Source organism: Branchiostoma floridae, chromosome 11 (assembly GCF_000003815.2).
Source record: "Branchiostoma floridae strain S238N-H82 chromosome 11, Bfl_VNyyK, whole genome shotgun sequence".
Classification (NCBI taxonomy): domain Eukaryota; kingdom Metazoa; phylum Chordata; class Leptocardii; order Amphioxiformes; family Branchiostomatidae; genus Branchiostoma; species Branchiostoma floridae.
Window position 1 is genome coordinate 22,241,015 of NC_049989.1, and position 13,050 is coordinate 22,254,064.

Consider the following 13,050-nt stretch of genomic DNA (forward strand, 5'->3'; position numbering starts at 1 on the left):
CATTGGTACACCAGTACAGAACTATGTTAACAGCACATTGTGAGCAAAACCTGTCAATGTGTTATGCATTTTGTAATATGAAGTGCAGCTGTATCCATAGTGTAGATGCATGTTTAGGTAGAATTGCCCTTTTGTTTGACCCCAAGCTTTGCAGCTGCTCTTTTTTTCCCCTACTTTTTTCTCATCATTATGTCCCTCACCTCATTATATTATATATAATATATGGCTGATGGCTTTAAGTTAGTATAAACACGGTACGTCAGGTACACAGAGATCCACTTACACCATGAAGGACCCCTACGTACTCGTTTCTATGTGTGATTGGTTCTTAAACATGCATAGGGTGAGGCTCTCCTCAAACACGGGACCTAGTATTTAACATCAAATCCAAGGGTTGTTCCCAACCAAAACTATGTAATACTTAAGGGTTAATGACCCGCCCCGAGGTGTATATAACCACCGAATAAAACCACCGAGTCAGCGAAGCAAACGAGGTGGTTTTATGAGGTGGTTATAGCAAAGGACCAGGCGTTATGACACCATGTACACCAAGGAACAGGCGGGTCATTAACGTTATTATCATATAGCCTACCCAAACTTGCAAACTCCTGTATGACGCATAGATCTCTTGGTACTATACGTGTGAATGCCTTTGTCCAATTTATGAAAATTCACATTTGTTCTATGGTACATACATTTTTGAGGAGATAACAGATTGCATTTTGAAACCAAAATTTCCACAGAAAATATTCAAAACATTACAGTCTTTGGCTTTTTAGAACAACAAAACTCATTATCAATCTGAACAGAAGGAGCCAACCCCCTAGTGCAGTCTACATGTACTTATTCCCTCTGCTCTGACATATGTTTCGCTCCTTTATATTGGCCAATGCCAGCATATCCCTTACTTTCTTGTGTGTATCGCTCCTTCTGATTGGTCAGAATGAATCGCACCGGTTACGATTTGCATCGACACTGGTGCCGGTGTCGATGCAAATCGACACCGGCACCATTCTGACCAATCAGAAGGGGGATACACACCGGCCTGGCCGGAATCTTTGTGTTACGGCGTCATAACCAACTTGGAACTGGGCCTTCTGATTGGTCCGCGCCGCCTGGCTATATGATAATATTCATTTTTCACCTGAGCAAAGTGAGGAAAATCCTGCTAAGTGCCTTTCCCAAGGGGAGAACATTGTGGGATGTCAGGACTCGGGTTCAAACACAGAACCTCTTGAAACTGTTATACCACACAATGCCTTCTTGATCAAGACATGCTTATTTGTATTTTGTTTTCCAGGAGTTCTACATTTGTCTGTTAGGAGCGCTGCTGACAAACTTCAGGAATGTTGATTAAGGAATATCGGATTCCGCTTCCCCTCAGTGTGGAGGAGTATCGCATTGCACAGCTGTATATGATACAGGTAATATCACATTACAGAACTGTATATGATACAGGTAATATCACATTACACAGCTGTATATGATACAGGTAATATCACATTACACAGCTGTATATGATACAGGTAATATCACATTACAGAACTGTATATGATACAGGTAATATCACATTACAGAACTGTATTATGATACAGGTAATATCACATTACACAGCTGTATATGATACAGGTAATATCACATTACAGAACTGTATATGATTCAGGTAATATCACATTACACAACTGTATATGATACAGGTAATATCACATTACACAGCTGTATATGATACAGGTAATATCACATTACAGAACTGTATATGATACTGGTAATATCACATTGCACAGCTGTATATGATACAGGTAATATCACATTACAGAACTGTATATGATACAGGTAATATCACATTACAGAACTGTATATGATACAGGTATGTCAATAAATTAAAAGAAATGTTTCTTTTTCAGATCAACCTTTATGTTTAATATGTCTTGTATATATTGTATACTTTAAATGTATTTAAGTTTGCAGGGATTTAATTTTTTTGCGTTAGCGGGAAAAAGGACTTTTCGCGATGGTTTTAAGTTCGCGGTATTACCGTGCACTGTAGTCTCTTACTGCCATGAAAAAATGTTCGCGGTGGATTTAAGTTCGCGGCGTAGCAGCAACCGCGAAAACCGTGAACATTAAACCACCGGGAAAGTTTCTGCATTTACAGTATCATATGTTATGGAGCTTGTGTTTCATGATAAGAATTTGTATGTCATGATACTTATAGTGAGGTATAGACCAAGGTAGTTAAAGTTAAAGGTTGACCTGTCACTGCATGTGAAACTGTTGTATCATATCAGATAGACTTTTCATATTCACTTTGCTCCTTCTCTATGTTAGAATTAAGAGACTTTATTTTTTGATTAATATCAATATGAGTGAGTGAGTGAGTGATCAATATTAAAAAAATCTTTCCTGCAGAAAAAGTCCCGTGACGAGAGTCAAGGGGAGGGGAACGGAGTCGAGATCCTGGTTAACGAGCCATATACAGATGGGCCGGGGGGCAGTGGGCAATACACGCGGAAAGTCTACCATATAGGAACACACATCCCAGGTAAGTCTACCATATAGGAACACACATCCCTGGTAAGTCTACCATATAGGAACACACATCCCTGGTAAGTCTACCACATAGGAACACACATCCCTGGTAAGTCTACCATATAGGAACACACATCCCGGGTAAGTCTACCACATAGGAACACACATCCCTGGTAAGTCTACCATATAGGAACACACATCCCGGTAAGTCTACCATATAGGAACACACATCCCGGGTAAGTCTACCATTATGATATAGGAACACACATCCCGGTAAGTCTACCACATAGGAACACACATCCCAGGTAAGTCTACCATATAGGAACACACATCCCGGGTAAGTCTACCATATAGGAACACACATCCCAGGTAAGTCTACCATATAGGAACACACATCCCGGGTAAGTCTACCATATAGGAACACACATCCCAGGTAAGTCTACCATATAGGAACACACATCCCGGGTAAGTCTTCCACATAGGAACACACATCCCTGGTAAGTCTACCATATAGGAACACACATCCCTGGTAAGTCTACCATATAGGAACACACATCCCAGGTAAGTCTACCATATAGGAACACACATCCCAGGTAAGTCTACCATATAGGAACACACATCCCGGGTAAGTCTACCATATAGGAACACACATCCCTGGAAAGTCTACCACGTTGGAACACACATCCCTGGAAAGTCTACCACATAGGAACACACATCCCTGGAAAGTCTACCACATAGGAACACACATCCCTGGAAAGTCTACCACATAGGAACACACATCCCAGGTATGTGCATGTATGTCTGTATAGCTGGTATAACCACCCATTAGTGAAGCACACTCGGTTCTGTCTGGACTTACGAAGTAAGATATATCCGCACTTCGCTCCTGACATTTGTGTGTGGTTCTTTCATTGTTTCTTCCAGGCATTTTCCGTTCCAGTCCATGCTGCCCCAGACTGCTTTATATGTGGAGAAGCCTTTATCTAAAGCAGTGTGGTTACACTGAGTTGGGCTACCCTGGCTAAAGAAAACAGAAAAAAAGGGTAACTTAGTTTAATTGTTGGGTTGTTCGTTAGCTTTTGTACTCTGAATGTTACATGTTTGTTTGTTTCAGGCCCATCCTGCCCAATGCAGCCCCCTGTGTAGAAGAATCCTTGAATAACTACCAGGACCAGATATACCTGTAGTTGTCATGTTTGTGTTGTTTGTTTATGTTTGTTTATGTTTGTTTCAGGCTGGTTTAGGTCGATACTCCCGAAGGCTGCCCTACGTGTTGAGGAGGAGGCCTGGAATGCCTACCCTTACACCAGGACCAGATATACGTGTCCCTTCATCGAGAAGTTTTATCTGGAGATCGAGACGAAATACTGCGCAGATGGAGGAATTCAGGACAACGTTTTTAACTTGAGCGGAACTGAGAAAAGGAATAGGATAGTAGGTGGGTGGAGTTTCTGTTACCCCAATTATTCCAAATGCTTTTTTTGTGTAATGCAGGACTGATGTTAAGTCACCCTTTGCCTAGTAAATACAGTATAAATTGATTATGTTACAAGGGGTCCAAGTTTAGAATGATTGACAAACTATTTTTTTAGGTAAATATAGACTCAATCAGGTCTAGTTGTGCTCAACACAATTGCTTCATCATTCTTTTTTTTTCACCTACTTGGAGGTCCAATTGCAATCTTTTTAGTCTTGGCCTTTATTCATTTGTAGAATTTGTAAAATGATCTACATACAAAAACTCTTGCCAGGGAAAGTTACACACCAAGTTAAACTGTTACTGCAGATATATTACTGCACAGAACATATCATGGACTCAACATGCTACACTCAAAACCATATATGGAAATCTACCACAGCTATCCCAGAAACTGACTCACCGAAGGGTAAAGTTTGCGGGACACTGTTGCCGAGCAAAACAGGAATTAGTGTCACCTGTTCTTCTATGGAAACCAAGTGGCCGGGTACATTGCAGAAGTTTGACTTTTACGGACACTTTGACTAGAGACTCTGGTATACACTTTGATAATTTAGAGCAAGCTATGTCAGATAGGGCCCTATGGGGCGAAATATGCACTTGCCTAGTTCCGACCATTGGTCGATGATGTATGTATGTATGTACTGCAGACATGATAGACGTGGTGAAAGACGATCTGCCTGCCCATGACTACAAGCTGGAGGAGGACCCAGCGTTGTACAAGTCTGTCAAAACCGGGCGGGGCCCGCTCGGACAGGACTGGAAACAGAGATGTCAGGGTGAGGCTCAGGCAATGCCATATATCGGTTTGCAGCTTTGTAAAATGATAATTTGGAAACTCAACATGAAAACAAGAGTCAGAGGGAAATATGAGCGAAAGTCTTAGATTCCTTGGTATACACAGTTTTAGTGAGTGGATTATTTTATTGATAATCAGATTCAAGTTTTCTTACTAGCCCCCTGTTTTCACTTTGATATCATGCTTAATCTTTACTTTAAAACTTCCAAGAAGAAAAAGAGAGAGATCAGTGGTGCATATATGCATGGGCTTACCCAGTCCCCAAGGGTGGAAGGATCATAAAGGTTTTATTAGGTGCATATATCAGCATCTACCATGTGGTACTTATCTAATGAAACTGTTATTTACTGGCCTGCAGACTCGCCAGCCCAGGACATCATGTGCTCCTACAAACTGTGTTTAACTAAGGACTTATGTGGAGTTCTGCCATGTGGTACTAAATTAAAGTATATATTTCACTACCATCTAGACTCCCCAGCTCAGGACATCATGTGCTCCTACAAACTGTGTAAGGTGGAGTTCCGCTACTGGGGCATGCAGAACAAGATCGAGAAGTTCATCCACGATGTCGGTAAGTCTCCATGGCAACTGCATCATAATGATAATGAGAATATATTGATCAATGTTGTTTTATGTGAATCCTTTAACTCAGTGGTCACAGCTAAGATAGCATGACAGGGCTCGAAATTCATTTTTGGGAATAGGTGCACTGGTGCACCCAACCTAAAAAATACTTTTGGGTGCACCGCTTAAAATAAAGTAGAATATCAGAATATCCTAATTGCAAACCTACTAAATCAGTAATTTGAACGGAGCTGCAGAAATCGGAAGTACTATAGTGTCATCTTTCTAACACATAGATGTCAAGAATATGGTGTTTACTTAGTATACTGACATCTTGACATACATAAGCCTATGAAAATATTTGGGAGCACCCTGTGCACCCACAAAAAAAAATTGGGTGCACAGCTCTAATTTTGGGTGCACCTGGGTGCACAAAACCCCAGTATTTCAAGCCCTGCATGAGTAAAGATACTCATCTGTGAGGTCTGCAGTGTTCCTTTAGGGCGAGGTTTGGGTGTTGAGGGGGAGGATTAGAGGTACTGGTTAAAGGTGGCTTTAATTTTGGTCATCTGCAGCCCTAAGGAAGACCATGCTGCAGGCCCACAGACAGGCCTGGTGCTGGCAGGATGAGTCAGGGTGAGGGTGGGGAGGGGGGTACGATGTACTGGTTATTAGGGCTGACAGTTGTTAACTCTGCCCATCCGCAGCCCTAAGGAAGACCATGCTACAGGCCCACAGACAGGCCTGGTGCTGGCAGGACGAGTCAGGGTGAGTGGTGGGAGGGGGGTGAGATGTACTGGTTATTAGAGTGACATGTGGTTAACTCTGCCCATCCGCAGCCCTAAGGAAGACCATGCTACAGGCCCACAGACAGGCCTGGTGCTGGCAGGACGAGTCAGGGTGAGTGGTGGGAGGGGGGTGAGATGTACTGGTTATTAGGGGTGACATGTGGTTAATTCTGCTCATCCGCAGCCCTAAGGAAGACCATGCTGCAGGCCCACAGACAGGCCTGGTGCTGGCAGGACGAGTGGGAGGGGCTGGAGATCGACGACATCCGCAGACTGGAGAAGGAGACACAGCTGGCGCTGGCCCACAAGATGCACCGGCAGGACAGCAGTAACAGCATGGACAGCACGGTCTCGGTATGTAGAGGACAGCAGTATGGACAGCATGGTCTCTGTAGGTACAGGACAGCACTATCAGCTTGGACAGCACAGTCTCGGTAGGTTCAGGATAGCAGTAACAACATTGACAGCAAAGTCTCAGTAGGTACAGGACAGCAGTAACAACATGGACAGTACAGTCTCGGTAGGTACAGGATAGCAATAACACCTGAACAGCACAGTCTCAAATGGAAAGATATTTTTAATTCGAAGGAAGAGAGTTGTACAGAAGTTTGTAATCTCCTTCACTGTTCCTGTAATAGGAGAGGGATGTACAGATAGAAGTTTGTCACTATTAGAATCTCCTATACTTAATCCAATAACAGGAGAGAGATGTGCAGAAGTTTGTTACTAAATACCCCTTGTACTGTTCCTATAAAAGGAGAGAGATGTACAGAAGTTAAATTTTACTAAGGAACCATCTACTTCCTGTAACAGGAGAGAGATGTACAAACCAGTCCTGCTGCTCCTCCTGCTTCCCTCCATACTACAGAGGAGGAGACAGACTTCCAGCCTGCAGACCAGGACAAGTCTGAAACATCTCGGGCCAACCCTCCAATCAGCAGCGCTAATGGTCAGTAAGGACTGAACTGGGGTATTGTTTCTGTCTGTTTGTGCATGTGTTTGTGTCTGCACTGCCCATAGATTCAAGGGCTTGATGGCAGCCTTCCAGATTTTTGTCTGTGACTGTAAGTTTAGTAAATCAGTGTTGGTAAGGGTGTGAAGTCTGCCATCTCTGATTGCCTTGTGTTCTCCGCAGGAGTTGAAACAAGAAACTTTTACGAGTGGAGATTCCAGAGCATCATGCGGGACTCGGAGAACTCCAGCTCGGATGAGGAGTTTTTTGATGCCCAAGGTGAGAAAATTGGAGAGTCAGGAGTGTGAAGACCAGGCTTCTCTTCTCTTCTCTTCTTAGATCAGGCCACTTCAGTTCATGTACTTGGTTCTCTGGTACAGTAGAAGCCAGTTAATTGCACAACGGATAACTGCACAATTCTGTTAATTGCACAGAATCCCCGAATCCCATGGGGGTTCAGTCCAGCTGGATAACTTCTCTTAATGTTGCGCCATCCTGATAATTGCACAAAATATGGCAAATGGGGAGGGCAATTAAACGGCTTCTACTGTTGGTATTTGAAGAAGGCTGGGAAAAATTGAACCTGACTATATTCACAATTTGAAGTACAAAACTATTGAGGTACAATTATAAAGTTCACCTTAGATTTTTACGCATTTTTTTATTCGAGAACCACCAAAGTGAGCTGATGTTGCTTGAGCATTTCTGTCAGTCTCCTGGCTAAGAAAGAGGCTGTTTGTGCCCATCTCTGTGTACTATACGTAACCTGTCTCTTGTGATATCCGATGGTGCTGCGATGTTATTTTGTGTGTTGTTGCCATCATGTTTTTCTGTGGTGTAACTTTAAGGTGTTTTATGGTGTTGATTTCCGATTTGTTTTGTCCGTTTTGTCCCGCCGTCGTTCTGGCAGGACTAGAAGTCTTGGGATCGCCAGGTGTGTGTCTTGTGTCTTTGTCTGTGTCTGTGTCTTGCAAAACTTCTTAAACTGTCAAACTGTCTTAAGTGTTTTTCCAGGAAGTATTGAGAAGAATATCAAGAACTCATATGCATGTGTCCTACACAAAAATGTTGTTTTAGTAGCACCTGTTGATCTGATGCTTGTCATGTACTTCCCTGTCTGTTTGTGAGCCTCATCCTCTTACACAAGAAGAACATGTTAAAACCTTCCGTGTGGCTACATTAGCTCCAGGACATTCAGACTGTAACAAACATTAACATGCCGGGATTCCAACAGACTCTTCCAGTGGCTAGGAATTTAGTTTGTGTTGTTTATAAGCGATATACACTCATGAGACCATATATGTGTATACTAGTACACAGATCTATTTCTGGCACATCTACTCTTAAGAGCAAAAATGAAGTCAAGCTAGATGAAAACTGAAAGGTAGAAGAACTATCATAATGTTGAAGCTGTGAGTACCAAGGTGCAGACTTCCCCTCAGACTCTGTTTTCCTCTTGGTGTAACTTAAACTGTTTGGCATTACCAATTTTATTTTACGACCTGAAAACCCTAGAAATATTCTTAAGGTCGTTATGGCCTATCTACTGATGACAAATCAGCTGACTGTGTGATGAAATGTTGAAGCGGCTGATTCTGTCCCTTCCTCAGATGTTCTGGATGAAACTCTCCTGACCAAGTGGAGTTCAGAGGAGATGGTTGCCATGGAGATGGTTGCTATGCAACCAGAAACACCTGATAAACAACAGGACAAGGGTGGGTGTACAGTGTGGTTGTGATGAGATTAAGTTTGGGTCTGCATTTCTTTCGACTGTTGCTACAAATTTTCAAATTTTGTGTTCCCAAAGGCTTTTCCCTTAACCAAAAACTTCCAATGGATAAGTCTCTTCCTTTGGTAGAGTGGCTATATTTACCATATTCAGAATGGTCTTTTTAAGACTAGATACAATTAGCCTTTATTATTCAGCAAGTTCTTATTCCTTTTTCTTTGTAATGAAGACTGGAGAACCTTCATTACTGATACAAAAAGTGGGGAAATTTTTATTTCCAAAATGTCAACTAGAAACTGCAAATTAGACAGAAATACAAAGATATTAAAAGATTTTTGATTTAGTTTTCACGTGTTGTTGCACAGATGACTTTATTGAGATGAGAGAGGGACCCAGGGAGCATGCTGGGATACCGTCTCCCCGGCTGGAACAGCGACAGAGATTACCCACAAACCTCCAGTCCTCGTCACAAGCCGGCGGACCGTGCGGCCTGCTAGTTCTGGTAAGGGGTCACTTTTACTTTCATTCACTTTCACTTGCTCAGGCCTTTCCCTTTCACTTTGCTACCTGTTTCCATTAGGAAAAATCACTGCCCAGGTTTAGCATTTTGTGTTACTATAGCTTAATTAACTAGAAAACTTTTTTTTTGGCTACTCAAACTGCAAAACCTGTGCATCTTTATTTTCAGCATCTCTACTGCTGTTTATCCTCTCTACTGCAAAATCATGACTCTGGAAATATGTGCACATGGTGCAGCTCCCTGCAGCGCCCCCTGCTGGATACCATGGGTGCTGCAATGTTAACCCTTCCCTGTGTTCTACAGGGCCACCGTATGGGTGCAGCTCCGCCCTGCTGGATACCATTGGTGCTGCAATGTTAACCCTTCCCTCACTGTGTTCTACAGGTCCTGTATGGGGCAGCCTGGGCTCTAAGCAGTCAGACATCACCTTAGTAACAGTAACCATAGTAACAGTAACCATAGTAACAGTAACCATAGCAACCCTGTTTCCTGTAGGTTCTCCATGGAGGCAGCCTGCTGGACCAGGGCTCCTCCATCCTGGGCTCTAAGCAGTCGGACATCACCATAGTAACAGTAACCATAGTAGCAGTAACCATAGCGACCCTGTTTCCTGTAGGTTCTCCATGGAGGCAGCCTGCTGGACCAGGGCTCCTCCATCCTGGGCTCTAAGCAGTCGACATCACCATAGTAACAGTAACCATAGCGACCCTGTATCCTTTAGGTTCTCCATGGAGGCAGCCTGCTGGACCAAGGTTCCTCCATCCTGGGCTCTAAGCAGTCAGACATCAGCACCTTCCACTCCACGTTTGAGTCGGTGATCCAGGCGCACTTCCCCTCCATGGCAGGCCAGGTCTCCGTCCAGCTGGTGGCCTGTCCGCGGGCATGTGTGGAGGCGCTGTCTCTGCTGACAAGGTGAGCCAACTGTTTGTTTGTTTGTTTGTTGTTGTAAGCAGAATCACCACACACTAAAGCCTGGCTGCTGAGTAAGGAACACCTGCCCATCAGTGTTGTTTGTTTGTTTGTTTAGTGTGAGCCCCTTCAGTACCGAGGCGGCCTCCCCCCACAGCAAGACTCGCCTGCTGAGTAAGGAACACCTGCCCATCGGCGCTGTTTGTTTGTTTGTTTGTTTGTTTAGTGTGAGCCCCTTCAGTACCGAGGCGGCCTCCCCCCACAGCAAGACTCGCCTGCTGAGTAAGGAACACCTGCCCATCGGCGCTGTTTGTTTGTTTGTTTGTTTGTTTAGTGTGAGCCCCTTCAGTACCGAGGCGGCCTCCCCCCACAGTAAGACTCGCCTGCTGAGTAAGGAACATCTGCCCATCGGCGCTGTTTGTTTGTTTGTTTGTTTGTTTAGTGTGAGCCCCTTCAGTACCGAGGCGGCCTCCCCCCACAGTAAGACTCGCCTGCTGAGTAAGGAACATCTGCCCATCGGCGCTGTTTGTTTGTTTGTTTGTTTGTTTAGTGTGAGCCCCTTCAGTACCGAGGCGGCCTCCCCCCACAGTAAGACTCGCCTGCTGAGTAAGGAACACCTGCCCATCGGCGCTGTTTGTTTGTTTGTTTGTTTGTTTGTTTAGTGTGAGCCCCTTCAGTACTGAAGCAGCCTCCCCGCACAGCAAGACCCGGTTGCTGAGTAAGGAACACCTGCCCATTGGTGCTGTTTGTTTGTTTGTTTGTTTGTTTAGTATAAGCCCCTTCAGTACTGAAGCAGCCTCCCCGCACAGAAAGACCCGCCTGCTGAGTAAGGAACACCTGCCCATCGGTGCTGTTTGTTTGTTTGTTTGTTTAGTATAAGCCCCTTCAGTACCGAGGCGGCCTCCCCGCACAGCAAGACCCGCCTGCTGAGTAAGGAACACCTGCCCATCGGTGCTGTTTGTTTGTTTGTTTGTTTAGTATAAGCCCCTTCAGTACCGAGGCAGCCTCCCCGCACAGCAAGACCCGGTTGCTGAGTAAGGAACACCTGCCCACCGGTGCTGTTTGTTTGTTTGTTTGTTTGTTTAGTATAAGCCCCTTCAGTACCGAGGCTGCCTCCCCCCACAGCAAGACCCGGTTGCTGAGTAAGGAACCCCTGCCCATTGGGGCTGTTTGTTTGTTTGTTTGTTTGTTTAGTATAAGCCCCTTCAGTACCGAGGCGGCCTCCCCGCACAGCAAGACCCGGTTGCTGAGTAAGGAACACCGGCCCATTGGTGCTGTTTGTTTGTTTGTTTGTTTGTTTAGTGTGAGCCCCTTCAGTACCGAGGCGGCCTCCCCCCACAGTAAGACTCGCCTACTGAGTAAGGTACACCTGCCCATTGGTGCTGTTTGTTTGTTTGTTTGTTTGTTTAGTGTGAGCCCCTTCAGTACCGAGGCGGCCTCCCCCCACAGTAAGACTCGCCTACTGAGTAAGGAACACCTGCCCATCGGCGCTGTTTGTTTGTTTGTTTGTTTGTTTGTTTAGTGTGAGCCCCTTCAGTACTGAAGCTTTTTCCCCGCACAGCAAGACCCGGTTGCTGAGTAAGGAACACCTGCCCATTGGTGCTGTTTGTATGTTTGTTTGTTTGTTTAGTATAAGCCCCTTCAGTACTGAAGCAGCCTCCCCGCACAGCAAGACCCGCCTGCTGAGTAAGGAACACCTGCCCATCGTTGCTGTTTGTTTGTTTGTTTGTTTAGTATAAGCCCCTTCAGTACCGAGGCGGGCTCCCCGCACAGCAAGACCCGCCTGCTGAGTAAGGAACACCTGCCCATCGGTGCTGTTTGTTTGTTTGTTTGTTTAGTATAAGCCCCTTCAGTACCGAGGCGGCCTCCCCGCACAGCAAGACCCGGTTGCTGAGTAAGGAACACCTGCCCATTGGTGCTGTCTGTCTGTTTGTATGTGTGTTTAGTATAAGCCCCTTCAGTACCGAGGCGGCCTCCCCGCACAGCAAGACCCGGTTGCTGAGTAAGGAACACCTGCCCATTGGTGCTGTTTGTTTGTTTGTTTGTTTGTTTAGTGTGAGCCCCTTCAGTACCGAGGCGGCCTCCCCCCACAGTAAGACTCGCCTACTGAGTAAGGAACACCTGCCCATTGGTGCTGTTTGTTTGTTTGTTTGTTTGTTTAGTGTGAGCCCCTTCAGTACCGAGGCGGCCTCCCCCCACAGTAAGACTCGCCTACTGAGTAAGGAACACCTGCCCATTGGTGCTGTTTGTTTGTTTGTTTGTTTAGTGTAAGCCCCTTCAGTACGGAAGCTGCGTCTCCCCACAGCAAGACTCGCCTGCTGAGTAAGGAACACCTGCCCATCGGCGCCGTGCCTCTCCTGTCGGCCGCCAGCACAGACTTCCCCGAGCACGTCGCCACAGTCATCGCCCGGGGCAACCAGGTGTACCAGGACTTCCTGAGCTCACCTGAGGGGAGCGGCTTCTGTGGCCAGGTGAGCTCTCTGTAACAGTACTCAGTACTTCCTGTTAGAACAGTGGATTTAGTAAAAGAGATCAAAATAACAATTAAAAGGGCCAGAGCTATGGTCTAAACTCCAGTAACCATAGTGACAAGCCTGTTGTTAGTAATTCTGTCCAATTCGTAACTGTGTGTGTTGACAGGATCCTGGGATACAAAGTGCGATGTGTGGCTTTACTAGTAACCATAGTAACAGTAACCATGGTAGCAACAGTAGCCATAGTAGCAAGCTCCATCTGTTGTTAAGATCGGGATCCTGGGATACGAAGCTTTGTGCGTGACTGTT

At 45.1% G+C, this 13,050-nt stretch overlaps 1 protein-coding gene across 1 annotated transcript in view; it reads left to right on the forward strand.

The window, feature by feature from the left end:
* The window catches only part of LOC118425404 (membrane-associated phosphatidylinositol transfer protein 1-like), a gene marked incomplete in the record, with an annotated part of 28,245 nt that overhangs the window by 1,659 nt on the left and 13,536 nt on the right, over positions 1 to 13,050 (forward strand). The window contains 17 exon segments of the mRNA XM_035834213.1: positions 1,301 to 1,424; positions 2,410 to 2,542; positions 3,764 to 3,967; positions 4,657 to 4,785; positions 5,275 to 5,376; positions 6,342 to 6,511; positions 6,971 to 7,106; positions 7,293 to 7,388; positions 8,720 to 8,824; positions 9,204 to 9,340; positions 9,854 to 9,970; positions 10,080 to 10,270; positions 10,386 to 10,928; positions 11,142 to 11,223; positions 11,462 to 11,517; positions 12,002 to 12,078; positions 12,491 to 12,730. Coding sequence (XP_035690106.1) covers positions 1,347 to 1,424; positions 2,410 to 2,542; positions 3,764 to 3,967; positions 4,657 to 4,785; positions 5,275 to 5,376; positions 6,342 to 6,511; positions 6,971 to 7,106; positions 7,293 to 7,388; positions 8,720 to 8,824; positions 9,204 to 9,340; positions 9,854 to 9,970; positions 10,080 to 10,270; positions 10,386 to 10,928; positions 11,142 to 11,223; positions 11,462 to 11,517; positions 12,002 to 12,078; positions 12,491 to 12,730 — 2,596 coding nt within the window.